General features: G+C 52.1%; 1 protein-coding gene across 1 annotated transcript; it reads right to left on the bottom strand.

Annotated features, from left to right (window-relative positions):
- Positions 1–537: 537 nt before the first annotated feature.
- On the bottom strand, positions 538–26,153 carry PYROXD2 (pyridine nucleotide-disulphide oxidoreductase domain 2). Its single transcript, XM_065894199.1, has 16 exons — positions 25,969–26,153; positions 21,355–21,374; positions 18,833–18,926; positions 18,677–18,750; positions 13,335–13,490; positions 11,254–11,407; positions 9,381–9,442; positions 9,191–9,288; positions 6,748–6,889; positions 6,229–6,363; positions 4,916–4,988; positions 4,497–4,653; positions 3,986–4,140; positions 3,176–3,282; positions 1,563–1,683; positions 538–797 (listed from the first exon to the last, which is right to left on the bottom strand). The coding sequence occupies exons 1-16, from the start codon at positions 26,093–26,095 to the stop codon at positions 727–729; spliced, it is 1,746 nt and encodes a 581-aa protein (XP_065750271.1). The 5' UTR covers positions 26,096–26,153; the 3' UTR covers positions 538–726.
- Positions 26,154–27,565: the final 1,412 nt, after the last annotated feature.

Below are 27,565 nucleotides of genomic sequence, written 5' to 3'. Positions count from 1 at the left end.
GATTACCATGGGACATTTGTGTGACACTTTCTGATCAAGAGTGACAACCCAACTCACTTCAGAACAACACAAGTTTATGTGGAAAGATTTTGGTGATGTGACGGGTATGGCTCGCTCATGGGAAGTAAGCGCTTGAATCTCCAGAACTAGGAATGTGGGTCCCCAGACGGCCCTCAGCTACACCCGCCTTGCACTCACCCTGACTGCTGTTTGTCTGACTCTGGCAGCTTGGACGGCCTGAGAGGCCATGCACTGCTCAGGCCAAGGCCCCTGTGGGTGACTTTGTGGGGCACTGGGGAATTGGGTCCTTTCTTATACAGTTTGCCAGAAATGTGACAGCAGTAGACTGGGCCTCCCCAGGGCAGTCCTTCAATCAGCTGGTAGAAGAGGCCCGACAGTGCGGAGAGGATGCTTGTTGATCAGATGGACTGTTTGGAGCTGATGCTGTGAGATTACTGGGTACCCCAGACAAGTTTATCCCATCTGGTTATTACATATTACCTATTGTACTAATACACAGAAAAATGCAAACTATCGATATAAAACAAAACCAGTTCATTCGAGAAGCCATAGATGCGAGGTTAACTGGGACCCAATGTAACTTGTACTGTTTTTTCTAGACTAGTGGACTTGCCTGCCTCAAGCCATATCCTGGGAAGCTGACCCAATGGAGACTTAACATCTCAAGGGTGAATTCATCTTCATGGGTCAGAGTTGGTTTGGGGGTCACATGCTCCTGAGGTCCCTAAAGACCACGTGAGCTGCATTGCGTCCAGCGGCTCCCATGACACCTCCTCCTGGAAGGGAGTCTCCCATGAACCAAAGCCGTGCTCACCCCCCTCCCACCCCTCCGTCCCCCCCATGGAACTTGCTGAGGCACCAGCCACAAAGCAGAGCAGGGACGCCTGAAGGGGGATGCTGGGGCCGTGGGTATCAGAACCACCTGGGATGATTATTAAGACAGATCCTGGACTCCCCTGCATCAGTGCAGGAAGGGCCAGGTGCCTGGTCCAAGCAAGTGGCCCCTCCCTCCGCCCCCCCCCCCCCCCACCCCAGCCTGAGAGCCAATGGGCCAGATGGTGAGACTCCCAGCACGTGAAACTAGAATGAGGGATTAAGGATTTGAGAGGAAGTCATGGAAGTATGGACCCTGTCTGGGGGGGCCGGGGCCCACATAGCTCAGAGGAAGCATTTGTATGAGATGAGCTTCCGTGGGGTCAGTAGGCCTGGGAAGGGAGCAGGGAAGAATTTTAAAATTGAGAAACTGAACTTTGCCGATTCTTACTGGTCTCAAATACGGATGGGAATTTAGAGGCATGGGTCTTACACAACCCACATGGGAACTTGGAGAGATGCCTCCACTGGGACGTATCCCCAGGCCTCGTGGGGAGGAGGTGAGCTAACCTGAGGGTTGTGGCCGGAGAATTCTCAACGTGGGTGATGGCTTGATCTCCCGGGAGTTCCCTCCCTCTCACTTCCCCCCTTGTTTACCCTGCTCCCGTCTGCAAGCCTCTGCCAGCCCTTGACGCCCGCACAGGGTAATGGGACCGAGGGTCACTCACCAGGATGGGCCCCACTTCCGCAGAGATACAGGCCCCGGAGAGGGCAGCGGTAGCTGGAGTGCAGGGGCACAGGGCGGGCAAAGTACAGCTGGTCCAGGGCCATGGCGCAGTGGAATATATTCTGCAGGAGGCAGGGCCACAGTCGTTAACATAGGAGTGTTACATTCTCCACCCCGCTCCTCTGACCTGTTCTCCAAGGAAGGTTCTTCTCCTTCCAGGATGTTTTCTCGGGCTCTTGTGATGCAGAATGAGGAGGGGAAGAGAGAGAATAGGCACAAGTCCTAGGGCTGGGGGTGAAGTTTCCTAGAGGCATTTTTCAAGAAGGAAGAAGGGTAGGGAGCATCTTCAGAGGGTAAGGAAACTGAATGGGAAAGAAAAGGGAGATTTTAAAGATGTTGCTGTGGACTCTGAATCCTCCTCACTCTGTTTGAAAAATAGAGGAAGTTGATTTATTTTGACTCTGGTACATGTTTCTTTGGCCAAGACACCCAGCTGAGCTTGTGCCCTGGGGTTCCAAGGTCACAGTAAATGGCAGATGGATACTGGGAGCTGAGCACGGTTCTGCTCCACTGGCCTGGGTCAGACCAGCCGAGGAGGGAGGAGGTGTGGGGGAGGGGGAAGGGCACACCTGCAGGGCAGGTCTGGACAAAAAGACCAACATCTGCTGGACATCCCGTGGGGATGACCTTCACCTGCCCCATCAACGTGTCCCAAACTGAGCTCGTCTTCTTCCCTCGAGTCGGCTCCTGTCCCATCTTCCCTGCCTCTGTGGATGGCGTCACCTCCCCCTCCTTGGCCTTCAGGTGGACCCTTTACGTCCCCTCCACCCGCCCTCTGCACGCACATTTATCAAGACTTCTCAATCCACCTGCCCAAGCCTTCCGCCTCCACCCTTTCCCTTCCCTTCGCACTGCCTGGCCTCTCTCACTCTCTATCCGGCCCAGCGCTGTCCAGTAAAAATATAATGGGAGCCGCACATGTAATTTTAGATTTTCCAGTAGCCACATTAACACTTAAAAGGAAACTGGTGAAATTAATGTTAATAATATATTTAATTTAACCCAATTAAATGATATATTTAATTTAAGCCAATAGATCCGAAGTATTATCATTTCAGCATGTGGTTGGTATTAAAATTATCGATAAGACATGCTACATTTTTCTGTACTCGGTCTTTGCAATCTGGGGTGCATTTTATACTCGAAGCACATCTCATTTTGGCCTGGCCACACTTAAGGGCGCAATAGCCACACCAAGCTAGTCACTGCTGTATTTGACCTGGCCTCCTGACCCACGCCCCTGCCTCCAGGCTCAGTGAGTTTTTGATAAGAGAAGTGTGAGCACATGCTGCCTGGGGGAGGGGAGGTCCCTCTGAAGAAAGGCAGATGGGAGGGGCTGACATGGACCTCCAGGCAGAAGGGCCGCAGTCCCGGTGACCTGCTCAGCAGATGCTGCCTCTCCTCACTCCTCCCTCACTGCCTAAATCTGACGGTGTCTCTGTCCTCTCTTCCTGCTGAAGGCTGGGTGTGGACGGACAAGATAAAGCCGCGTGGGCCTGCCAGGGAGTCGGGGTACAGGGAGGGTGTGACGAGAGACCCCAGTCCTGTACTCACCCCCCCAGGAAGCCCAAAGACTCTCTCCAAGTCAGGGGGTGTGAGGATGTCTCTGCCCACCACGGAGTCCTTGAAGCCGGGGGCGTAGGCCTCAATGCAATCACACACTAGGTGTCGAACACAGGGAAAAGAGATGGTGTTAGGAGAAAGAGGCATCAGGATTGTACAGCTCGGCATATTTACTAAATTCATCAAACTCTACACCTAAAATGGATCTTTTTTTCATATGCAAATTATACCTCAATAAGCAAAAAAACAAAAACAGTCCACAGACAAATAAACAATTCATTACAGAGACCTATGGGTGTCAGGCTAGTAGAACCTCCCACTCTTTCCCACCTTTTTACTCCAACCCTAAACACTTGTCTCCCCTTGAACATGCAAAAATTTCTTCACCTCATTACTCTGCTCAAGTTATTTCTTTTGCTTGGAATGCACTTTGCTGCCTGGTCGACTCCTATTCATCCTTTAAAACCCAGTTCAAATGTCCCTTCCTTTGAAAAGCTCTCCTGTCTCTCTGGCTCACAGCTTCCTCCTTTGGTTCCCCCAGTCCGTTGTACTGTAAGACTGGTTTGTTAGTCTCCCTTGCAGGACTGAGGGCAGGAACGATGTCTTTTTGGCTTTCTTCGCCCAGGGCCTGACCCCAGCAGTTACTCACTGTGTTGATTTAGGTTTCCCTGAGTACTCCTCTCTCCCTGGCACAGAACTTGCAGGTGTTAATCCTGAATGGGGCAGTCAGGAGGAGAGGAGGCCATTCGGGACGCTCGGCCAGCTGTCACTGTGAAGCCAGGGCGGTCTAGCCCTCCTTACCTCTGTCTGCGTGAGCGTTTCTCTCCTGCTCATCCCAGGCCTTGCCTGCAGCCAGTGTGTAGGGCGTGTACTGAGTGAAGAGGGAGATGACATGGCAGCCAGGGGGAGCCAGCGTGGGGTCCAGCGAGGAAGGGATGCAGAGCTCAATCATAGGTCTGCGTGTGACACGGGGAGGAGAGAGGGAAGGGGCTGGGGAGCCACTCTGAGATGACGGGACAAAATGAAGGCCTGAGATGGGAGGATGCTGGGGCTGGGCCGATGATCTCTGCAAGGTCATGGTGGTGTTTGCCTGCACGGGCTCGGTGACCACCAGGACAGTCCAGACCACCCAGACAGTCCAGACCACCCACGGGGAGCTCCCTCATCTCCAGACCCCTGTCCCCAGCCAGACCGGCAGGCTCGGGGCTCTCTGGTCCCTCCCAGGCCAGGATGGTGAATGAGCGCGGTCCCTGCCGTCCCACCACACCTCCTGTGCTCTAACCAGGGGCTCAAGCGTCTCCAGGGTCCCCACCTGTGGGAAGGCAGGCCATCCATGGCGTCTTCAAAAGCCTGATGGAGAAGGAGGGTGTCCTCACAGTTCAGGTGGATTGAGCATTGGTGATGGGGCAGTGGCTGGCCCCTGGGAGCATTGGGGGCCGCCAGGAAGTCAGGCAGCCTGTTGACAGCCACTGAGGGACCAAAGAGGAGGGTCAGGGCCCAAAGGCCTGTGTCCTCAGCCCCCCAGGGTCCTCTATCTCTACCCATCACCTGCTCACCCACATGGTGGACTGGAAAGAAAAAGTATGAAAAAGTGTTTCACCTTCAAACTGGGGGGCAGGCTGTGGGGCAGGGGATAGAGATGATGATGAAGGTCAGTCTTTCCCAGACATGAAGATTTCTCACTCAGATAACCTCAAAAGAAACAGCTCTACAATCTGGTGTGCCTCTTACCATTGATCTTGGTAACAGGCGACTGGGTGTCCAGCTGGGAGATTCTCTCCACGAACTCCTCAGGAAGCCACTCCTGAAAGAAGAAGGTTCTACCCTGGGGGTGGCCAAGGCCCCAAGGGGGCTGCTTTACTCCTTTGCTCAGACTGATCCCTCAACCTGTACTGCTGGAGACCCTCTCCCTCACTCAGAGCTCGGCCAAACCACTTCCTCTGTGAAGCCCTCCTGGACTCCTCCAGCTCAGCGCTAACCACTTCCTCCTTTGCAGTCTGCCAGCGTCCTGGCTGTAAATGGCCCACACGAGCTCTCGCTACGGATATGGCCCGTGGGCTGCAGCGTCTTTCACCTCTGGTCTGTAAGCTCTTGGAAGTCTTGATGATCTCAAAATTGTCTCAAGATGCTTTTGAACTGATGTTTGCTGAATTTGATTAGTGGAATCACTCAGAAAAAGTGGTGCCTTGTCCCCAAGAATAATCGCCGGGAGCTCCATGCTCATACACATATTATCATATCTTTGGGGGACAGGGAAGGTGTGATCAATTGCAAGAACTGCCCCAAGTCCCCAACCCTCCTTGTATGCACACCCCTTTTTATTGCCCTCCCACTGTGACTGAGCTGGGCCATGAGACAAAGCTAATGTTAGCAAATAGGATGCAAACTGAAGCACTTGCGTGACTGAGTTTGCTCAATTTTGCCTTTTGCCAGATCTGGACTACCGCGCCTGGGGATGAGAGACACATGGAGCAGAGCTGAGTCATCCTGGACATTCTGACAGCGACCTCTCGATTAGCCACAGCCATCAGCAGGGCCCACTAGTGACCCGCAGCTGCTGGAGGAGTGCATGAGTGAGCCCAGATCACTTGAACTCAGCCAAGATCAACTGATTTCTACTGCTCTGTGTGCTAAATCCGTATTTCTTGATATGCCCAGAAGCTGTGTGGCTGTTATGCCGCATTCATGTGGCAACAGATCACTGACACAAACAGTGGAATTAGAGCTGGTTAGAGGGGAGAAATCAGGACAGCAGGAAAGCTGTAGAAGTAACCCTGGGTTGAAAGTCAGACCTGAGTTCTAGCTCTGGCTCTGCCAATTGCTAACTGCCTGGCCTCGGTCACCTCACGTCCCCGGACCTTTCCCCTCACCTGTGAGGCTTCTTTGCTGTTTGCCCCCTGCCCGTTAGGTAGGAGAGAAGACAGATTTCCCCACATCCGGAGAGACTTGGCACTCACATCTCCCACCCTGATGCAGCCCTGGTCCCCTTCATCCCTCCACATTCCAACCCCAGGCAGACATCTCACCTCCACCCCCAGCCTCACCTGTGGCGTCAGCTTCAGGAAGGTGATGTGCGGTGACGCGCTGGACAGCACCACTTTGCTCCTTACCTCCGAGCCGTCTTGCAGCACGACTCCTTGGACGCGCCCTCCACTGCTCACCTGCACCTTAGCCACTGTCTAAAGCCACGGGAAAGAGCCCCCAGGGTCCCCGGGCAGGGAAATGCAGGGTGAGTCTTGGGGGATTTCCACTGTCCATGCTGCTCCTAGGCACTCACAGCCTCATCAGCCCTGGCCCCGATTCTCTGCAGCTCCTGGTGAGGCGTTAGCCCACCCCTCCAATGCAAAGGCTCAGCCCAAACGTGGGATAGTGGCTGTGAATTCAAATGGGGTAGGCAGAAGAACTGGGACCTGGTTCACAGCAGTACGGGCTGCAGAGCCCGAGCTCCTCGATCCTGAGCCAGGCCTTGTCCATCAGTAAAATGAGGGACCCTCCAAATCCGATACTCTGTTCTATTCTAAGATCCTTGCCAAAAATTGGGGTGGGGTAGAGGGGCTGTTCACCTTTTCAGTGAAGATACTTGCTCCGTGTGCGGTGGCTGAGCTTGCGATGGCGTTGGAGAGGGCACCCATGCCACCCTGGACGTAGCCCCAGGCCCCCCGCATCCCTTCCAGACCCCCCATCACGTGATGGAGTAACACATACCTGAGGACAGATCATCAGAATCAGTGGCTGGAGGTGGGGTTTAATCTCCTCAGAGTTCTAGGTGCAGAGAGTCCTTCCCGTCCTGTATCTTCAGCCCCTCCCTGCCCCCATCCAGCCCTGTCCGACTATCCTTTAAATGAGCTCGAGACTCTTGCAAGAGCCCTTCGCTTCCCATTGTGCATCCTCTCCCCCTGTAAACATCTGGGGGCAGAGCTTTGGTTCCAACAATGTGGCAGCGATGCCCAAACCTGCCTCTCCAGCTCTCTCCTGAGTGCCAGCCTGTATGCCCAGCTACCCACAGATATCTCCACTGGCATGGCTTTGGGCAGGCATCTTAAACCCATCCCCTTGTCCCCACTCCCCAACCTGTTTCTCCGTCAGTCTTCTCCATCCCAGTGAATGGCACCTTCAATTTCCAACAGAAAACTGGGTGTCAGTCTTGCCTCCTACTAGGCCCTCACCACCTCCGTCGTCGAGTGCCTCCCCAAGAACCTTCCAAGGCCCCACTCCCTGCGGCTTCCTCCCTGGTCCAGGCCATTCTCTTCTCTTTCTTAAGTTGCCGCAGTAACGTCCTCCTGATCGGACCCACTTCTCCCACTCGTTCTTCCCTGTAGACCTTTCTCCACGTAGAACCTGGAGCCCAGTCTCAAAACTCAGCTATGCTCCTGTCACTCAGCTCTTTTCAAGCCTTCACTGGCTTGTCGGTGCTCTGAGGACGATGGCCAGTCTCCAAAACCGGCCTCCAGGGCTCCTGCCTGCTCGTCAGCCTCGTCCCGCCCTACACTCCCCCCACACCCCGCACTCCTGTTAAGCCAAACCTCTCAGTGCCTCGAATAGATCATATGATCCACGTGCAGCTCCTACATTTGCACGCGCTGTTCCAGAGTCTAGAAGCCCCTTCCTCCCTCTTCTTTTATTTGGCTAATTCCTCCTGTCCTTAGAGTCTCAGATGAAACATCTCTGTCTCATGGGGGGCTTCTCTGAGCCTGGACCACGTTGCCCCACCATCACAGTGCCCACAGCTCTCCATTCCACTCCTTGCTCTGTGTACCTCCCCCATTAGGATTTCAACCCCATTCACCACCGTGTCCCCGGACCTAGTCCCCAGGCAAGTGCTCCATCGATATTTATTGAAAGAATGAATGAAAAAACAAATGACTTAAAGGCCCATTTCATAAACTGGGCAGTAGCTAAGCCTCCTGAACACCCACAGAGAAAAGGACCAGAGGCTCCAGCTGGAAAATCCAAATTGGCTGGTTGATCTTGGCCAAGATGTTGCACCTGCTGCCAACTCCCACCTTTCCATGGCCCTGGGGAATTTGGGGCTGGCTTAGTGTGTGCCGGAAGACCACTTCCAAAGTGCTCTTATCCCTTGAGAGATAAGCCGCACTGACAGCTTCTAGCTGCATCTTCTGGTGCACTGGAAATGGCCCAAGACTTGGCAGCATCCTCTATCCCAACACACACACACACACACACACACACACACAACACACAACACACACAAACAACACACAACACACACACATACACACAACACACACACACACACACACAACACACAACACACACAAACAACACACAACACACACACATACACACAACACACACACGCACCCCTCCATTCCTGCTCCTACAGGGGCTCATTAAATCATACCTCAATTACACACTTCACTGTGTCTGACTGCCCCCTCTCGGATGAGGCTGTCAGCACACCTCCCGCTCACAACGGGAAAGGCAGCTTCCCATCCATGTGAAGGTATCTGTGTGTGTGCGAGTCCTGGAAGCCAGGGAAAGGATCTGCGGGAGAGGGACAGGCAACGGGGATTTGTGGGAAGGGAAGAGATGATAGATAGGTAGATAGGTAGATAGATAGATAGATAGATAGATAGGTAGGTAGACAGGTAGATAGATAGGTAGGTAGACAGGTAGATTGATAGATAGATAGATGATAGGGAAGAAGATGTTCATGTTGAGATATCACAGGAAGCAGGACAGAGGTGTTTCTACTGAAGCAGTAGGGAGTAGTGGCTAAGAAGGAAGACCCAGGGTGGGGTTGGGGGCAGGTCAGACAACTTGGGCTGGAAATCAGCTCTGCCACTTACTAGCTGTGTGACTTTGGGAGGGATACTTCCCTTCTTTGAACCACAGCTCTCAGGTGTTGCTTTGAGGCTTAAATGAATCCTGTGTGAAGTGCTTCCGCCTGCCTGGCTCACTGGGTGAGCTCAGGGAACGGTAGTTAACGCTCTCGAGGGGGGATCGGCTCCACTCCTGCTGCCCCACCTCCCCTGCCACACTCACCCACTCCCCGGAATGTAGGGACTTGTCATGGCTCCAATCACAGAATCTGTTGCTAGAGTAGCTTTTAGAGGCTCAGACTCAAACCACTGATCCAGCACCTGGGACAGCAAGACAGCCAGGAGAAGGGCTTACCTCGGGAGCAGAGGCCCCCTCACAGCAAGGTCCAGCCTGAGGCTGGGAAGCCCCTCACCTTGACAGCTGGAGCTGTGAGGACCTGGTAATACTGGGGCAGCTGGGCTCCCAGGATGCGACCTAAAGGAGGAGATCCATAAAATGTAAACTGAGACAGGCAAGAAGGGAACACTCTGGTCCATAATGTCTCTGCACCTGTTTCTTCACCTGTAAAATGCGAGTACAAAATATTCTGTACCCCTAAGAGCTATTGTGAGGATTAAACGAGGTATGTAGAGCATTTCTAAAGCATTTCCATAGGCACTTAATACATTTTACCTGTTAGAATTATTTTGGGGCAATTTTTAATTTGTATCTTATTCCCCCACTTTGAGTTCTGTAAGGCCGTGCCCTGGGAGGCAGCAGCATGGCTAATCCATTCCTCTGATACTGATTCAAACTATCTCCGAGAGTAACTGGGCACTAGGACCTTGAAGGCAGAGGTCATGAACCCTAGGCATTGTAGCCCCAGTGCCCAGCTTGGTGCCTGGCACATAGCAGATGCTCAATAAATATTTACTACATGAATGTTTATTGTATGATGCTCCTTGGACTGGTAATCTGGGAGGCGATGTCTACTTTTGGCATCTGTGGTAGATTCTACTGGCTCTGACCCTTCACCCCTCCCTGTGTCCACACACTTTGCCATGTAACTCTGCACTGCTTCTCTCCCTAGCTGAGCTGACCGCCCTGCCCCTTGATTCTGGGCTCAAATGATTTGCTTGGCCAGTGGAATGTTTACTGATGTGATGCAGTCCGAGGCTTGAAACTGGCCTGCACATTGGGGCTTGCCCTCTGTGCTTCTGTCACTGACATAAGAAGGCCACGCCTGGACTAACCTGTGGCTTCCAAGAAGAGCATTAGAGACACCTGGAGCAGAGCTGCCCCAGCCACAGACACATGCATGAGACCAGACCAGATCAGCTCAGCCCAGCTGGGATCAGCTGAACCATGCAGACACTTGAGAAATAGATGTTTATTTTTATATGCCACTGGAATTTTGTAGTCTGTTATGCAGCAATTTTGTGACCACAGCTAACTGATGCCGTATTTTTCTAGAATATAGAAGCTAAACTGGTTTTTGTCCCCTAGAGGAGTGGTAGGAAATAATAGCAGGCTTGGTGAAACCTCCATTCTCATACCCACAGCAGACATCACTAATTCATCACAGACTTTTTTTCTTGCTGAGCCCAATAATCTAGCATCCTTCTTGTACGGGGGCATCGTTTCAAACTCTCTTGGGCGCCATCTCTTATTCCAGCCATGCCTATGGTGACGAGCTCCGTGCAGGCTCTCGTCAGCTTCACACAGTGCAACCTGACAGCATCCCACCTCAGACCTGAAGATGTGCCTCTTCATTTCTTCCCTGGGGCTTCTCTGGCACCACGACAGGACACCTACGGGAACCCACTTGGCACCCACGGATGCACAACCCAGAAGTTTATGCCTCATGTGGGAGTTAATACCCCAGAGGGCAACCTCTGACCACTGGAGGACAGAACCCAATGAGTAAATGTTTCCCCTTTCTCCTCCGGGGCATGCCCTCATGTGCATTTCCTAAGGCTTCTCAGAGGGAAGGACCTCACCAGCCACAGTGGTGGCCAGCTCAGTAATGCACCCTGGTATCGACTCTCCCTCTTTCCCGTTTCTCCTCCTTTCCTTGGGATCCCCCTTCAAAATGAACCACTTGCACATAAGCCTTTGGCTCGGGCTCTATTTTCAGAGCACGCCATCCTAAACCTTTGCCACTTCAAGTGCTCCAGGTGGCCCCTATTAATCGATGGCAGTTGGCAGGCTGCCTTGGAGGTTCAGGCTTATGTCCAATTGTGGAGAAGATGGGCTCAATCACGTGAAGGTGCTCATCATGCCCAGATGCCTGCCCTTGGACTTACCCGCCTGCAACAGGGGCTTGAGGGTGGAGAGCGACTTGAGCCTCTGCAGCAGGGAGCCCCGCTGGAAGGCCTCCATGTCCACTGGGGCTGCGTCCAGCAGAGGGTCAATGGCTAACGCCAAGCGGTTCATGAAGGCCTCATATTTGGGAAAGGCCTGGAACAGAGCTCCGAGTCAAGGCCCCATTGCCTAGAACCCCACAAAGACACTGTCCCCATACTTGGCCCTCCAGCTGCCCCATGTGGCCTGCTGCCCCCCAGCTGAGGCTCGATTCCTCAGGCCTCACGCTACCCCCAGTTCTAGGTCTGTGTGCTGATGTCAACACTAGGTGAGGTCAGAGAGAGCCTGGGTAGTACGAGGGTCACCACGTAGTGGCAGGGACAAGGGGGTTGATGTAGGCCAAGACCAGTCGTCAGCCACGGAATCCTCAAGTACCCTAGGAAGTGGTCTCTGTGATAAACCAAAAACCACTGAAAAGTTTCTCCTCTCTGTCCTGTCTTTCTATATCTTACTGATAAAAGTAAGATCTCTCTGCCTGTATTCCAGCATGCTGACTGTTCTTCCTGGGCTGCAAATCTCCCGCATCCTCTTGTCATCAGCAGGGACAGAAGCTTGCATCCCTTCACCTCACAACCCCCTGCAGCAGAATCCACTTCGACAGCCTGGTTATGACCCCCACACCCCCTTCCCTGGATGGGCGACAGGAGCAAGGATGGGCACCTGTGGTACCCAAGGCCCTATCTTATCTCAGCCGAGAGCTTTTAATTTTTGGTTCATCTAGACTCATGGATATACCCATGGAACTTTAACGACTCTTCCACAAAGAAAAGCTCTGTGTTGAAGTACATTGGAGAATCTTGATTAAAATGAAGGGAAACAGCTTTCTCTGCAGCAGGTCTTTAATGTGACAACGCGCAAAGACAAAACCAGAATTCAGCTCCTTACTTTCCACAGTGGGATGTGGCCTCTGCCTCCCGCTCCTGTGGTCACCAGCACACAGGGCTCCGGCCACACACGGCCAAGGCCACTGCTCTCTAGGCCCAGGGACCTGGCCTTGTCCTGAATCCTCTCTAGTGCATCTGAGACGAGCAGGGCTTGGAGAGGGTGTAGGCAGCGGGCCCCAACTCACTGTGCAAAAGAATCACTTGAAAAGCACTTTTTTTGGGTTGACTCGATCATCAGCCAGTGTCTGGAAACCACTGGCTGAAGAGAGATGCCGTGTCTGTGGTTTTCTTGGTTTTACCCAATACTAGATTAACACAACAAAAAGCAACACACACGGATTGGTTAACCCAGGTTCTTCTTATAAAAATGTTTCCACCAAGATATGAGTTAATGCTGTGCCTTCAGCTTGTATCTAGGCTTGGTACAAAAAATGGCCATTCAAAGAATCTTTTCATGTCTGTAAAACCAATCACACCGGGCCCGTTACCTTCAACGACTCATCTAGACAAAGCTACCCAGCAAATTCCTCACAGTGCAATCCTAGGAAAAGAAATGTGCCTTCTCCATCAGATGCGTGTACTCCCTTTCACCAGACCTGCTCGCCATCACGGCCACATTCTTGCCTTGGGCTGCCAGGGGATGACGCCAAAATAAATGAATATTTACTACGATGCTCTTGTCCTAAATTCCTGATCCAGTGTGTTCTATCCTTAACTGTCTCTGATCTCCCCTTCTTCCTTCTGGCCTTCATGTGCTTTAATATTGATGACCACCTGGAATTCTGTCTGAAGGCAGGAGAGCTAGAAAGCACTTAGAGCATAAGGACGTGTCAGTGGACTCCCTTCTGAAATTCAGGCGGAGGCCACCTGAACAGTGGCCTCATGCTGAACACACACAGGTTTGAGGGTCTCCAGCGTTCACTGGTCTTAACCAACTGTCCTCCACTCCTTCTCTTTGCAGTGCCCAAGATCAAAGGCTGGCACAGACTGGAGCCTTCCTAGGGCGGATGAAGTGGCCTGTCCACACCCTTGTGGCCTTTGACAACCTGCTGTAGGACAACTCCAACCAAGCCCATTTCTTTTCAAGAGCGGCCACCAGGCTGAGATGGAGGAGATCAGTCTCTGGTCACCTTCCCTACCTGGGCATCCTTCCGTGAGAACTGGGCGATCTGCTTCTGGTTTTCTGCCATGTCTGTGCCCAGCAGAAGGGACCTGGGCACCTTGCCCGCTGTGCCCTCTTCCAGCATAGGTGTGAATGAGTGGGGGTTTCGAAGATGAAGCCTCAGCCCGTGTTTCTGCAGAACACAGACAGCACAGGTAACATTTGAGGGGATCTGCCCGTGACCCTTCTCTGATTGTGTTTGTGTGACCACTTAGGTACCTGCATGCAGGTTCCCAAGGCCTGTGGTCCTGGTTCCTATTTTTGATACAAGTGTATAAAAAGCCCTCTTGCCCAGGCACCCTATGGCAGACCATACCATACCACGCCACGCTACCCAGTGCCAGGGACTGTACTAGGGTTTACAATGGTTACATCACAACAGCTCTGTAAGTATATCATCCTCATTGTACAAATGCCACAGCAGAGGCTCAGAGAAGTGAAATAACTTGTCCAAGGTCACATGGGGAGGTGGACCCTGGTTTCGAAACCACACCCCTGTGACTCCAAAGCCCTGGCTCTCAGTGTTAGTCTTTAAATGCCCCCATTTCAGAAATAATAGCTAAAGCTGAGAAAGACACAATAAAGCCACGGTCATGTGAAAATCCACATTTACAAGGTGGATAAATCGTTCACATCGGAAACAACTTATTTACTTTGCAGACTCATTTACTCCAGGGTCACTTTAAATGGGAGTTCCCCTGATGCATTGAAAATATGATTTGATTTACAGATATTTGACTAGCACACAGAACTTTCCAAGAGTACATTTACTTCTTCAAAGAAGGTGGAGATAAAACAAAAAGGGCCTGTGCTGCCTCCACCAATACGACTTACTGCTCCCGCTGGAGACCTCTTTGTTCTTAAACCACTTTATTGACATACAAAGAGCTGTACGTATTTAACGTGCGACTTGATGAATTTGGCGTTTAGAGACTTCTTCCCCCAGATTCTTGGTCTGCTCCCTCACCTCTCTGAGGTCTTTGCTCAAATGTCACCTGAGTAGCAAGCTCCCCACCCCCATCCCCTGCCCCCGAAATGAGATCTGTGAGCAGAAGTTTTAGGAAAACACGAGGAAACCAAAAGAGATTTTTCCAATAATTACAGCAGAAGTTTCCCCAAACCACAGGTGTTCCAGATGGCAGGGTCTCCACGGTTGAGCGTTCTGTGGAGGTGAGTCTGAGCGTTGGTAGAGGCAGGTTGGGAGACCTGCAGGATCCTTTCTAACACTAAGATGGGGAATGCCTTTGATTCCAAACTGGAGGAACTTCCAGTTTGGTTCCTCCTGATACAGTGAACTCTTTCCCACCCAGGTGGTGTCCCTAGTTCCTCTGTGTCTCTCACCCTTGGCATCCCAAGTCTCACAGCTCAGCCTCCAGACCTGGTCCATATGTCCCCGCCCTGACTCAGCCTGAGCTACCACCCTGCAACCATGGCTGCTTCCACCACAATCCACACCATCCAGCAGGTGGTATGACCTTTCATAAAGTCATAAATCCCATCACTCCACTTCTCGATTTAACACCTCTGCCGTCTGCCCCGGCGCTCAGGAGAAAGCGCAGGCCCTTGCTTACAGCGCGCGAGGCCCTGTCTCCTCTGGCCCCTGGCCCTCTCTCACACCACCTGCGGCCTCTTGGCCGGGCACTCTCTGCTCCATCCACATGACCTTCCCTCCCCTTGGGCCTGTCCACCTTCACTTCCCTCTGACCGCAACGCTTTCTGCTCAGATGTTCACAGGGCTGGTGACTTCTTGGCATTTGAATGCTAGCTCAAACGTCACCCCTTCAGGGAGGTTTTCCTGGTCACCAGTCCAGGCTGGACCTCCAGTTCCTCACTGTCACATTGCTTTCTTTTCCTTTCTTTAGGTGGCACTTACCTCTCCCTGAAGTCCTCTCACTAAGAGCAGAAGCCTTGCCCCCTTCCCTCACCGCTGTCTCCCCACATGCCTCTCCCAGGGCCCGGCACAGGGCAGGTGCTCAGAAGCATTTGCTGAATGAATGAATCAATAACCTCCCCTCACCGAAAAAGGGACCCAAGAGGATCCCAAGGGTTGTTTCAAGTCTCAATAATTGAACAGGATTAATTTATTTATCTGATTCCAGGACTTTCTCTCATCAAGGGAGCCGTTGTTATTCTTGATGGTTTTGATGATGTGGTGTCAGAATAAGAAGGGGCTGTTAAACCACCGTTATATTATCCCCATTAGATTTGCTCAGATCACGCAGTTTCCCTCTTGTAAAAAACAAAACGCTTCTGATTTACCCACGGGATTTCTCAGCACGTACAGCCGCCCTGGATGGAAATTACTGGGAAGGGACAAGCCGTGCATTAGGGAGCAGAGAAATGGGAGATTTAAGGGGTGTGGTTCTCAGAGTTGTGCTCTGGGGTCCTCCTGCTTCAGAATCATTGGCTCCTGGGCCCACCACAGTCCCACAGAATCACCCTTAGTTCCTCTGAGCAAGAACCACTTTCCCACCAGTTGCCCAGATTGTTCTGAGGGACCTGAGAGTTTGAGAGCCCTGCCTTAGAGAGATTTCTGAGGAAAGCAGGAGCAAAGGGCTGGGGTTGGGAGCCAGACGGTGAGTGCAGGTGGGAGGGAGGACAAGGGGGTGCCACATGAATGAGGTCAAGGCTGGTCCAGGGAGAGCTGGGGAAGGCAGCTGCTGGCTGATACAGGATGAAAGACACCACCTCCCCTCTGCCACATACACCCAGGGCAAAAGCTCTGCCCTCCTTGTCGGGATCCCACGACTCACTGTGGGGCCACTGTAAAAGCAAGCTTACTATCCAGGTGGATAGAACTGCGAGATGATCTCATCGACAGCTGGGGAAATTGAGACTTGGAAAACAGGCCCAGTGAGGCCCCAAGCAGGTTGGCGGAGTCATCCTCTGGCTCAAGTAGAGCTCAGTCTAAGCGGGTACAGGCCCACAGTGGGAAGGTCTGATAGGAAGTAGCAGGCCACAGGTCCTTCTGGAGCCTCAGTTTTCTCAGCTGACGAATGGGCATAATATTGGGTTGGTCAAAAAGTCCGCTCGGATTTTTCTGTAACATGGAAAAATCGAATGAACCCAATAATACTGACAGTTGTCGAGCACTGACCGCGCCCCAGGCACTGTACTAGTGGTGAGCAAACACCAACCATTACAACAGCCCTGTGAGGCAAGGACTCTACATCTCCACGCTACAGACGAGGAAGAGGAGGCGCCACCAGGCCGAGTCACACAGCTGGTAACAGCAGAGCAGGGATTCCAAAGCGACCAGTTAGGTTCCAGAGCCTGCAATCTCAGCCCCGTGCTCTACCGAGGCCGGAGCTGCTGGAAGAGCTTGTGTCTGTGACCTGGCCCACTGTCATCGGCAAAGCGCCTGGAGGTGCACGAGGCTGAGCTGGGTGGCTATCAAGGTGCCCACGGCGGCGGCACCTCACAGAACGAGGAGGAGTCAGTTAGACCTGGCTCAAGTTCTTGGTCACTTCCTAGTGTGCGAACTTAACCCCCCTGAATCTCGGTTCCCTCATCATAAAATGGGGACACTACCTGCTCTCGTCTCACAGACGAGGACAAATTGGCAGAGCATGAAAGCTCGTAGCCCAAGATGTGACACTGGTAAAATAAATGCTCTTTATTATTGTTTTGGAAACAGAATATTCCCAGAAAGACGAACAGTTGCCCTCCTATAGGTATTTTCTGAGTTGTCAACGTCCTGTTAAAATAAGGTACCCCACACTCCGGATGGGATTAGTTCTGTGCATCCTGCAGCAGGACTGCTTCCCCCCTTGATCTGAGCACCGTTCTCCTATTAATGCAGCCCAAGATCAGAGATCAAAGGATATACTCAATTCACTTGGGAGCTGCTAGTTAAAGGAACCCTATGAGAATACCATTTTCAAATGAGTAACTTTTTAATAAAAATAAAGACAATGGACTTCCCTGGTGGCGCAGTTGTTAAGAATCCGCCTGCCAATGCAGGGGACGTGGGTTTGAGCCCTGATCCGGGAAGATCCCACATGCCGCAGGGCAACTAAGCCCGTGTGCCACAACTATTGAGCCTGTGCTCTAGAGCCCGCGAGCCACGACTACTGAAGCCCGTGTGCCTAGAGCCCGTGCTCCGCAACAAGAGAAGCCACTGCAATGAGAAGCCTGCGCACCGCAACGAAGAGTAGCCCCCGCTCGCCTCAACCGGAGAAAGCCCGCTCGCAGCAACGAAAACCCAATGCAGCCAAAAAAATAAATTAAAAGAAATTCCAGGAAATTATTTAAAAAAGAAAAAATAAAGAGAATAATTATGTGAAAATTTCTGTTCTGTGATCCTCAGCATTCATAAGTTAGATTTTTAAAAGGAGGGTCTACCCCCACCCTTCCCCTCACACTTGCCACTCTGCATAATTGGTGTGTCAGAAGCAGAAGATTGCCTTCACCTATCGTCTGGTTTGGACTGAAGTCCACAGACCCATTCCCAGGCCTTGGCAGGGTTTCATCCAGTCCTGGCTGGTGACAGGTGTGTGCTCTCTCTCCGTGTCTCTCTTAGGGGCACAAAGAATAATTTATTTAATGGGTGTCAGTGGATTAATGTCTTATTAATTTAAAATTTAGGGCAAAGTTGATGCTGAAGTGCCGTCAGCGTCATATACAGATGGCACAGGGGACCTTTCTCCAAGTGGTGGGTGACAGAGGCACCAAGCAGGTAAGCTAAGTGGGCTCCCAGAATGCATGACCAAGTTTGTCAAAGAGGCAGTGAGGGGGTGAAGGAATCTGAAAGGGCGGGGGGCAAGACTGTGGACCAAGGTGAGGCTAAGAGGAGTCGACAGAGGCAGACTGTGAGTCCTCAGGATGCCCTCAGAATGGCCCAGGAGCCCAGAGAGGTGAAAGTCCCCGAGTCCGACTTCCTGCTCAAGCTGCCGAGGACGGTGACAGGCTCTCATGTGTAATGAGGGCAGAAATCAGCTCAGGTCCTAAGGCAGCTTTGCAAACTCAGATGCCCAAGGGTCCTAGCAGGTTTCCTGTGGGGGCTGGACAGACCCCAGGAAGTGATGTGACAAAGCAGAGCTGAGACCGATCCACGTAAAGGCCCGGCCGGTACAGCACGCAGGAGCGTGCGCCTGACGTTGACAGAGCTTGTTCTTCGAGAGGTTTGATTTGTGTACGAAATTTCCTGATCTTTAAGACACTGGGTGGGCCAGACAAAGCCCCTTTGTGGGCAGGCACCACGGAGACCATGGGAGATAGACACACCCTCGGAGGGAAGAATAGCAACTGCCCACTTCCCCAGCTCCCAAGCCATGGAGCAGGTGGACACACACACACACACACACACACGCGCTCTACCTTCAGCTCCAGTTCGGTGTAAATCTGCGGTCGTAGCAGGCTGAGGAGGTAGGATGCTCGGGAGAACTTAAACCCTGAAAATGAATCGGATGAAGACAGTAACCAGGGGTCACCAGTGGTCACCCCCCATGCCCCTCACCCACCTCTTTGGCTCACCTGGGATTATTTCCTCTGTGACAGCTGCACCCCCGATCACGTGGCGTCTCTCGAAGACTGCCGTGTTCACCCCCAGTCTCTGCAGGTATGCCGCCTGGGGCGGGGCACACAGGGCCCTCCCTTTACCCCTGGGGGCTGACCCACACTCTCAGGGTCCTCACCACAGGGCTGGCTCAAGCTGTTCCTGCCTCTGAGATGCCCTTCCCCCTGCCACCCATAAATGTTCACCCCACCCCCGAGATGTTCTCTAAGACCTGACATGATTGGTCCTGCCCCTCCACTTCCCAGCCCGAGGTGACCTTCCCTCCTGCAAGGTCCAGTGCCTCTGTGAACTCTTCATCTCCTGGGGAGGTGGGGTGGCAAGCCTCGCTCTCCTCACTGGCCTGAGGCAGGCAGCACGGTGAGCTTGCCTTACGAGTGCTGAGCCAGACCGCCCAGGTTCCACTCCTCTTTCTCTTTTCTGCTGGGGCGGCCTCAGTACCTAATCCATCCAGCCTCAGTTTCCTCATGTGCAAAAATGGGGCTGATGATAATAACACCCACTTTGACTGCTTCACGGGGTCACTGTGAGAATTCTCTGAGCTGGTCCCTAGAAGGGGCTTATACAGGGTCCCTGGCACATGGGACGTGTTCAATCAATGAAGCCATGATTATAGCACAACCTTATTTTGGGGAACAAATGATGCGGGGGGGCGGATTAACTTTTCTCTAGCACTTAGTGGAAAATCAATAAGTATTTGTTGAACGGAACTAGTCCTGAGTCTACAGACCTAAAATGCTGGTCCTCACACCACTGCAGCTACCACCCCCAAGGTGACAGCAGGGATGGTGTAGCTCTGAAGGCAGACTTTCTAAAAAGTTCGCTTGGCTACTACAATGTGCCAGACACCGTGCGAGCATCATCTCATATAATCCATCCTAGAGGTAGGCACCGTGATTCTCCCCACTTCACGGAGGAGGAAACCGAGGCTCAGTGAGGCTAATAGCTCAGGATCACAGAACTGATGAGTAGAGGTGTCAGGAACTGAACCCGGGCGGTCTGGACCCAGAATCTACACTCCTGACACATCCTAACGAGAAAGGAGAAAAGAGCAGCCCAACATGACATTCAGACGGTGGCCTGGCCCTCAGAGGTAAGCCCTGTTTCTCCCACTCACAATGATGACCGCAGACAGGGATAATCTAGACCACGACAAAATGGGACAGAGCAAGCCCACTTCACAATCGTGTCTAAGCACAAGCGAGACAGGGTCTACTGGGCCACCACAATACCATCTCTCTCGGCCAAGATGAGGGATGCTACGTGTGCACAGTGACTGCTCTCCTCACCCTAGTCTCCCCTCCCCGCACACACGGTTACTGAGATGCCTGCTCACAGGGCTGCCCCCACTCTGACAGTATCCAATCTAGAGCCGACCCCTACCTCCTTAGGCTCTCCCCAGATCAGTCAACCGAAGTGCGTGTCCTAGAGTTAAGTTCCTCCTATACCTCTTATCCTGGGACGCCCCACGCTGTCCCCATGCTCACCATTTGTGTAAGGCTTTATGAGCTGGGTCCTTGGGGCACATCATCTATTCCCTTCACCTCAATTCGGTGAGGGTGGACATTTTAATTCTCATTTTACCATGGCTCAGAGAGATAAACTGACTCGCCCTAACCTTTGCAAATGGAAAGTGGCAGAGCTGGGGACAAACCCACGTTGGTATTAATACAAAATCAACGTTTTAAATTACTGATCGGTTGAGTTAAATAATATCCCCTGTGAAATGTTCAAGTAAAACTGCTGTGTCAGGAAAAGTCTTCAGATTTAACACAGGTCTCCTGGCTCTCCATGTTGCTGAGCCCCCTGCATGGATATCCTAGAGCAGCCGCTGCTTCAGGAAGATGCTCCATGTTAGGCTTGTGGCCTGAAGCCCTGTAGCACACACTGTGGTCTCCGAGGGGTACATGGACTCTGGTCTGAGAAGCACAGCCTTAGGGTAACCCTGGCCTGGCTCAGCTTGGGACCCAGAAGCCACCTGTGCTGGGGCAGGGCCCCGCTTCCTTTTCTAGGTTGGCTTCCTCGCTGTCTCCAGGGCACATTTTGGACCGTGTATAGCTGCTGTGTTCCCCAGGTTGGTACCTGGCCTAAACCTAGCTGGGGAACATGGGGTCTGTACACAAGGACAGCCCACTACCTGGAGTCAAAGGCCCCCCAGCCCCAGTTACCTGACCCTGCAAGCTCCAACCTGCCTCCCAGGCTATGCCCATTACACACTTTCCCAGCTATTTATCACCTTGCTTTTGAAAGGTCATGGGGGAAACCTATGAGCATTAAGGAGAGGAGAACAAGGGAGCCCCCTGATATCCTCCTTAGCAACTGCAGATGTCCATTTGAGCCAGCTGCTGGTCAGCACCAGGGCGTGAGGACTAGCCGGCCTTTCCTTCTCCCCCTCGGCATTCACCCTGTGGCTTCCTTACACTCCTGCTGAGGGCCACACACCCAGGGACCAGTGAAGCGGGGCAGAGCGGGAGGGACTCACAGCCACCAGCCCGTTGTGTCCTGCAACGAGAAGGAGGAGGGGGGAGGAAAGCGACAGTGGTCAGCGGGCAGACAGACACATTCCTTGAGGAGTGTGGCCACCCACCCCTGTCACCATGCCCATGAAGATCCTGGAGAGGTGGCAGAACTTGGGGGACCCCCTCACCTGTACCTCGATGTTGGAACAGCATCTAGCTCAATGCTGTAAGACACCAGTCTTTGGGGAGTCAGAAAACCCCAGTTCTTGCCCTGAACTGAAAAAAGTCCTGTCACCCTGGCTTGGCCAGTGGCTCATGCTGGAGTGGGGACAAGGAGAAATCCACAGTCATTAGTTGAAAACTATCCCACGAAGCCTCGCATTGCTGGGCTTCTGGCACTTGGGGACGAGTGGGTGACTGTCAGAGGGAGTGTGACAGTTGACTTAGCAGGGAAGAGAGGGAGGCGGGGCTGTACGATGATGCCAGACGTCCCTGGCTGGCATGGAATCACCAGCCGTCCGGGTGAGCGCTGGTCCTGTGGACAGTTGCTGCCAGGCATGGCTTGTTGTGCCCAAGCGTGGCTCACAACAGTGCCCCAGAAGGGGCGTCTTTGTCAATTCCTAGTGTTCCCCAAATAAAACAGGAACAGCTCAAAATGAATGAAACACATACGGCTTTGACGTGCGCTAGAGTAGCTCAGCGTGCTTCAGGGGTGCCAGCTGACTGGTCAGATTTGTCTACTATAGAGTTTCTTTCCAAAAATTTTAGGCAGGCTGCCCCTGGGGTAGGAGCCCTGAAACTTGGCTTGGGATCCGATGTTCCACACCAAGCCCACTGCTAGCAAGTGCCTCTCCAGCTCTGAGAAGCTTCAGGATCACATGAGAACTCGAGTAAACACCGATTCCCCAACCCCTCCCCAGAATCTACTCAGCAGGTTGGGGGCGTGGACCAGGATGTACTTCACAGAAGCTCCCCGTCATTCTGATGCAGGTGGTCTCAGACCCACAGGCCGAGCACATGGGGCCCTGGGGTTGGGGCCTCCCCTTTCCTTGGTCTCAGAATAAAATGCAGCAGCTGGAGAAGTCCTCGATGGGCGGAGAACGGGTCCTGGTTGCTTTCAGGGAGGGGGGCCAGGCCTCCCCTGGGACACATGGGACATGCTTCTCTTTGGTGGTGGGACGTCACTCTGAGTCTTCAAAGATGCCAGAAGGTAACTATGTTCTCTGAGTGCCAACCTGAACCCAGCGTTGACTCTAATAAAGGTCTCAGCCATTAAACTGACAAACATCCACAAATAGGAGGCAGCAATGACCCACATGATGGATTTCTCATGGCTGAGTTGGTTTTGTTTTACATTTTCCACATAGAGACCTGCCAGAATTTTCTAGGTCATTGGGCCAATTTATCATCCATTAAAGGAATCTCTGAAACGGAGTTTTTTAAACCTCTTTGACGGTGATCTGAGGAAGAAATGCATTTTACTCTGTGACCTGACACCCCCACACACAAATAAATGTATTTCACAGAAACAAAAGTTTCAGGAACTAATATTAAATCATCATGTGATAGGCATGTGATGATCTACTTGATTACATTTCATTTAAAAATTCTGATTGATATAGTACTATTTTTAATATGTTTTTGATAATTTTCTTAAGAAAGTTTCAAAAATATGATGGAAGGGAATCATGAATGGATGGATTGCAGCCTGAAATTTGGAAAGCCCTGCGCTCAAATACATATGGCAAATCAAAGGCAGACTGTCCTGGGCTCATCCTGGCTTCTGCTGTCTTCCTCACGTGTAAAAACAGAGGGCCTGCCGGACCTGCAGTGTTGAAGGGAGGATAACCAGTAATGCAGGGAAAGCACCTGTCCCTTAGCAGACAATAAAAGGTAGCTGCCTTTTAATCAGCGCTGATCATAAATCTCGGAAAACTAATAAAAGCTTCCAGGCAACAAGGTCCAGTTCAGTCAACACATGTAAGCCCACAAATGCACAAACAGACCTCAAAGGGCAAAGGTCGAGGATCCAACAGCCCAAGTTCCTCTGCCCTCCCCCACTCCCCTACCCCTAGTCCTGGCCGAGCCTTCCTGCGGCTTCTGGTGACCTCTCCTTTCCCCTTGAAGGAGTCTTAAGCTGTGGGCTCGGGCTCAGCTTATCTCCAGGCCAGACTGCAGGGTTCCTTATGCAGCAGGCACGGGGCAGCTCTGGAGAGAAGCTGCTCTGAACGTGGGTTCTTGAATGTGTGGGCTACAGATGCCTCCATCAGATCCATTCCAAGTGTTGGTTAGATGTGCTGACTTCCTCAGAATCCTACTCACCAGGTAGGGGGTCCAGGAGCTGCATTTTAACAAGTTCCTTGGGTCATTCTTAGGCAAAGTTAGTCAAATGACTAAATCAGGGTCCTCTTTTAAGGTGGCTCCCAGTGTGGCTTCAGGGAGCAGAGATAATCTTTATCTTAGAAGATGCCACTGTGTTCCTCACTCAGGCTGGAAATGCCTTCAAACCAGCAATTAGAGAAACAATGTCAAAGAAAAACTCAGGCCTGAGACTCACACACTTGTGGCAATTCACCCAGGTATCTATCTGGGGACCTACGATCAACCTTCTCTGCCAAGAGACAGCAGGGCTGGGCTGTCGCCAAGGGCAAGAAAGGTGGGAGGCACTTCCACTTCCGGAGCCCAGTCAGGGGGGCTGGAGCAGGAGTCCCCCAGCCCTGGAAGTTGGTGAGATAGTTGTCAAACGCAGCCCCTGGTAAAAAATTAAATCACATCAACTTACAATGAAATAATTATATTAAAAACAAAGGTAATAAATACTCAAAGCTTGTCACTTCCTAATTGTTTTACTTTGCTTTAACGGTTGGCTATGCTTTCACGGTTATTTACCTCTATAGACCCATAGAGGGGCCATGCTACATGACGATCCTTGGCTGCATCTCTCTCCCAAATCCACCTTTGGTGACATCATATTGGTAACTTTGAAAAAGGCCATAGTAGGAGTATTCACACTATGGAAATCAGCAGACATTACACACCAGGGCTTGAGTTAGTATGTTTTCGGTTGTTAGACTTAAGAAAGTGATGGAGAACCTGCTAATAAAGTAGATTAAACTTGCGTCTGTAGCTGTTACATTGTGAAATGGTGCAAAAAATTGAGGAACTGTTCTTCCAGTGTTCGAAAAACATTATCTGATTGAGCGAAGTCATTCCCGTCGTTGAGGAAGGAGTGACGTTCAGACATAAATCTTTGTTTCACTTTCTTTCTGCTGTTTAAATAAAAATATCAAACAACATTCTTCTCAGAACTATTTTCATTTGTCAAATTGCAGCCACAGGTTGGTTACTGAGTTTGGCAGAAGTCACAGGTACTTGGTAAGAACAGATTGGCTACCTGGAATTTACAGTATTGTGTATATATATATATATATATATATATATATATATATATATATATATATATATATATATATTTTGCGGTACGCGGGCCTCTCACTGTTGTGGCCTCTCCCGTTGCGGAGCACAGGTTCCGGACGCGCAGGCTCAGCGGCCTTGGCTCACGGGCCCAGCCGCTCCACGGCATGTGGGATCTTCCCGGACCGGGGCACGAACCCGTGTCCCCTGCATCGGCAGGCGGACTCTCAACCACTGCTCCACCAGAGAAGCCCAGTATTATATTTTTTATCTGCAAAACTGTGTGCTACACTTCTTTTACTTCCGTATTTATAATAAACTTACATATGGATATATATGCGCACATTTTCCCTGGAGAGGTGACTAGTAAACATTGGCCAGCACACGACTGCTCTTTGTAGGGGTAAAAATGAAGAAATGCCCAAACAGGGACACAGCTTTAAAGCTGTGTGATGAGCATGTCCTTCCAGGCCTGTCATGGTCGCTCTGTATAAACCCAGTTGGAAATAATGTCAGAAGCTGAAATTGGGGCTCTGTGTGTGAGTGGAAGGCCCGGAGGAAAGGCAGCCTGGTCCTGGCCTGCAGCCTCACACACTCGCAGTGGAATCAGGTGCCCTGCAGCCTGGGGCTCAGCAAGGCATAGCAGGGTCACTGCAGCAGGTCTCCCACGTGCCCAGGCAGGCAAGGCAACAGGGGCTGTCACCCTCTGCGCGTAGGCAGGAGAATCTCTAGGACTCATTTCTATTTTTTACTAACTCCCCTTTATGGAGCAACTGCAGTGTCCTCAGGGGTGGGGTGTCCCAGGGGTCAGGTGGTGGTGACCAGAACTCAGGGCACTTGGGGCGGCTGGATTTCATACTTCTTGTCCCAGGGCTCTTTCCTTCCAAACCTTACGTACCATATGCTTTCCAAGAGTATGGTGGCAACTAGCTAATTTCACAGGAGATACGTGGAAACCCCTGAATTCACCTAGTCCTCCCTGGTCATTCTAGATGGGAAGACTCAAGCCCAGAGAGGGCAAGAATCTGCCCCAGGCCACACAGTGAGTCAACAGCAAAGCCAACCCCAGAACCCCGGCATCTGCTCGCAGACAGGTGGGCTTTCCACACCAGCACCTGCTCTCATCCCAACTCCTGGCCAGCTTGTGCCAGAGTAGAGGGACGCGAGGGCCTTCTGAGCAGGGCTGCCCTTCAGCCCCTCAGCTCCGGCCCAGCCCACTTTACCTGCTCCTATTACCACTGCATCGTACTCCAGCTTCAGACGTCCCCTGGTGTCGGAGTGAGCTCGTCTCAAAGCGGGGTGGGGAGAGGCACCCACGGCCCTGCGGAGCCCTCGGCCACATGCAGCCATTTCTGCCCGGGCTAGGCCAAGAATTTGCTTGCAAGCAGCTTTTCGTGCCTCTGCAGGCAGGGGGAGGAGCAGGGAGAAAGCAGGAAGAGAGGAGGAGCTGCAGCCCAGCTGCCGTACTTGGCCCTGGGCCATGACTAAGCAGGGGAGGCTGAGCTGCCCACAGCCCAGCCTGACCCCGTCCACACCCGGCCGAGTCGCGGGAGGTCGCCTGTTAACCAGGCAGAAGTCCTGCACCTCCAGGCCCCCAGAGAGTAACCACCGTGCTGCTAATTCTCTAGGGCTCCTGTGTGCCAGGCCCTGTGCTGACCACAGTCGTGCAGCCCCTCGTGTAAGCCCCAGACGAGGGGCACTGAGGCTCGGAGAATGTGCGTGTGTGTGTGTGAGCATGCTAATGAGTGTTCCAAAGGTCCGTCTCCTCCCCTGTGCTGTCCCGCTTCTGGTTAAGGAATTAAAGGTCCCGGATGAGTTGGGGGTGGGAATCCAAGTAAAGAGAGGGACTTGGGTCAGACTCTGCTCCAGCTTCCCGTCCCTCTGGCTTGTAGGGGGGTAACTGCTCTATGCCCACAGCAGGCTCAGGGACCCGCTGCCTGAAGGCCTCTGGGGCAGGCCCTCCGCACTGCCGACACCAGGGCCTCAGCAACACTGCGGCGGGGGCATCCGCCCCTGGGGCCCCCAGAGAGCCACACGTCCTTGCTTAAACGCCATCCAAATGCTTAAACGCCGTCCACTTCTCAGGCTGCCGCACAGCTGGAAAGGTCTGGGGGCCAGTTCAGTCCTCGTGATTTTGGGGGTTCGCCTTTTTCTTTTGAAGGCCTGAACATTTCTCTTCTGTGTTTTGGTACGTTTCCCATTTTCCAAGAATCCTCAAGGATTAAAGACCGCATCGTAAATATCTTTGGCTTAGTGCTTACTATCCTCTGGCCTGTCCTGAATTAGGAGCCTCTTTCGCTCCCTGCCCATTGGTCAGGACATTCCCCGTATAGGAAAAAGCACCCTAGGGGCTGGGAGTTTCTGTACTGCTCTGACATCTAGAAACCCGTTATTAGAAGTTCATCTCAAAATCAGAAGAGTATGTGGAAAGTCACTTCTGGGTAAGAGGGACTTCCGGGGACACTTCTACCCTCGAATCAGACACCCCTCCACACGCCACATAAAGTTTACACCGTGTGTGTCTCTGCTAAAATCCAAGTCAGCATCTTCCCTCCAGTGTTATTTATAATATTGAAAAACTAGGGGGACTGGTTAAACTAGACGTGTCACAGCATGCAGCTGCTAAAAGTGAAGGGAAAGTATTAGGTGACAGGAGTGAGGATCCTAAACAGCAGTGGGCTTCTACACTTAGTCTTCCCCTTCTGCTCCTCTGTACTTTCCCGATCATGTCATAATTCCTGTCCATAAAGTCACGATATTAAGGAGAAAGGCAGTCCCAGTCACCTCGTGACTCTGTCCCTCACTGCCACCTTCTGCGGA

Source organism: Phocoena phocoena, chromosome 16 (genome assembly GCF_963924675.1).
Source record: "Phocoena phocoena chromosome 16, mPhoPho1.1, whole genome shotgun sequence".
Lineage (NCBI taxonomy): Eukaryota > Metazoa > Chordata > Mammalia > Artiodactyla > Phocoenidae > Phocoena > Phocoena phocoena.
This window is presented reverse-complemented; position numbering and strand designations above follow the sequence as displayed.

What these genes read in the sequence shown, in the direction of transcription:
- PYROXD2 (XM_065894199.1), bottom strand. Translation starts at nt 26,095, where the DNA reads ATGGCTGCATGTGGCCGAGGGCTCCGCAGGGCCGTGGGTGCCTCTCCC. An exon ending in GACACAACGGGCTGGTGGCT is followed by an intron (nt 18,927 to 21,354) that starts GTGAGTCCCTCC and finishes GCCCCGCCCCAG; the next exon opens with GCGGCATACCTGCAGAGACT. An exon ending in TCCTGAAGCTGACGCCACAG is followed by an intron (nt 4,989 to 6,228) that starts GTGAGGCTGGGG and finishes TTCTTCTTTCAG; the next exon opens with GAGTGGCTTCCTGAGGAGTT.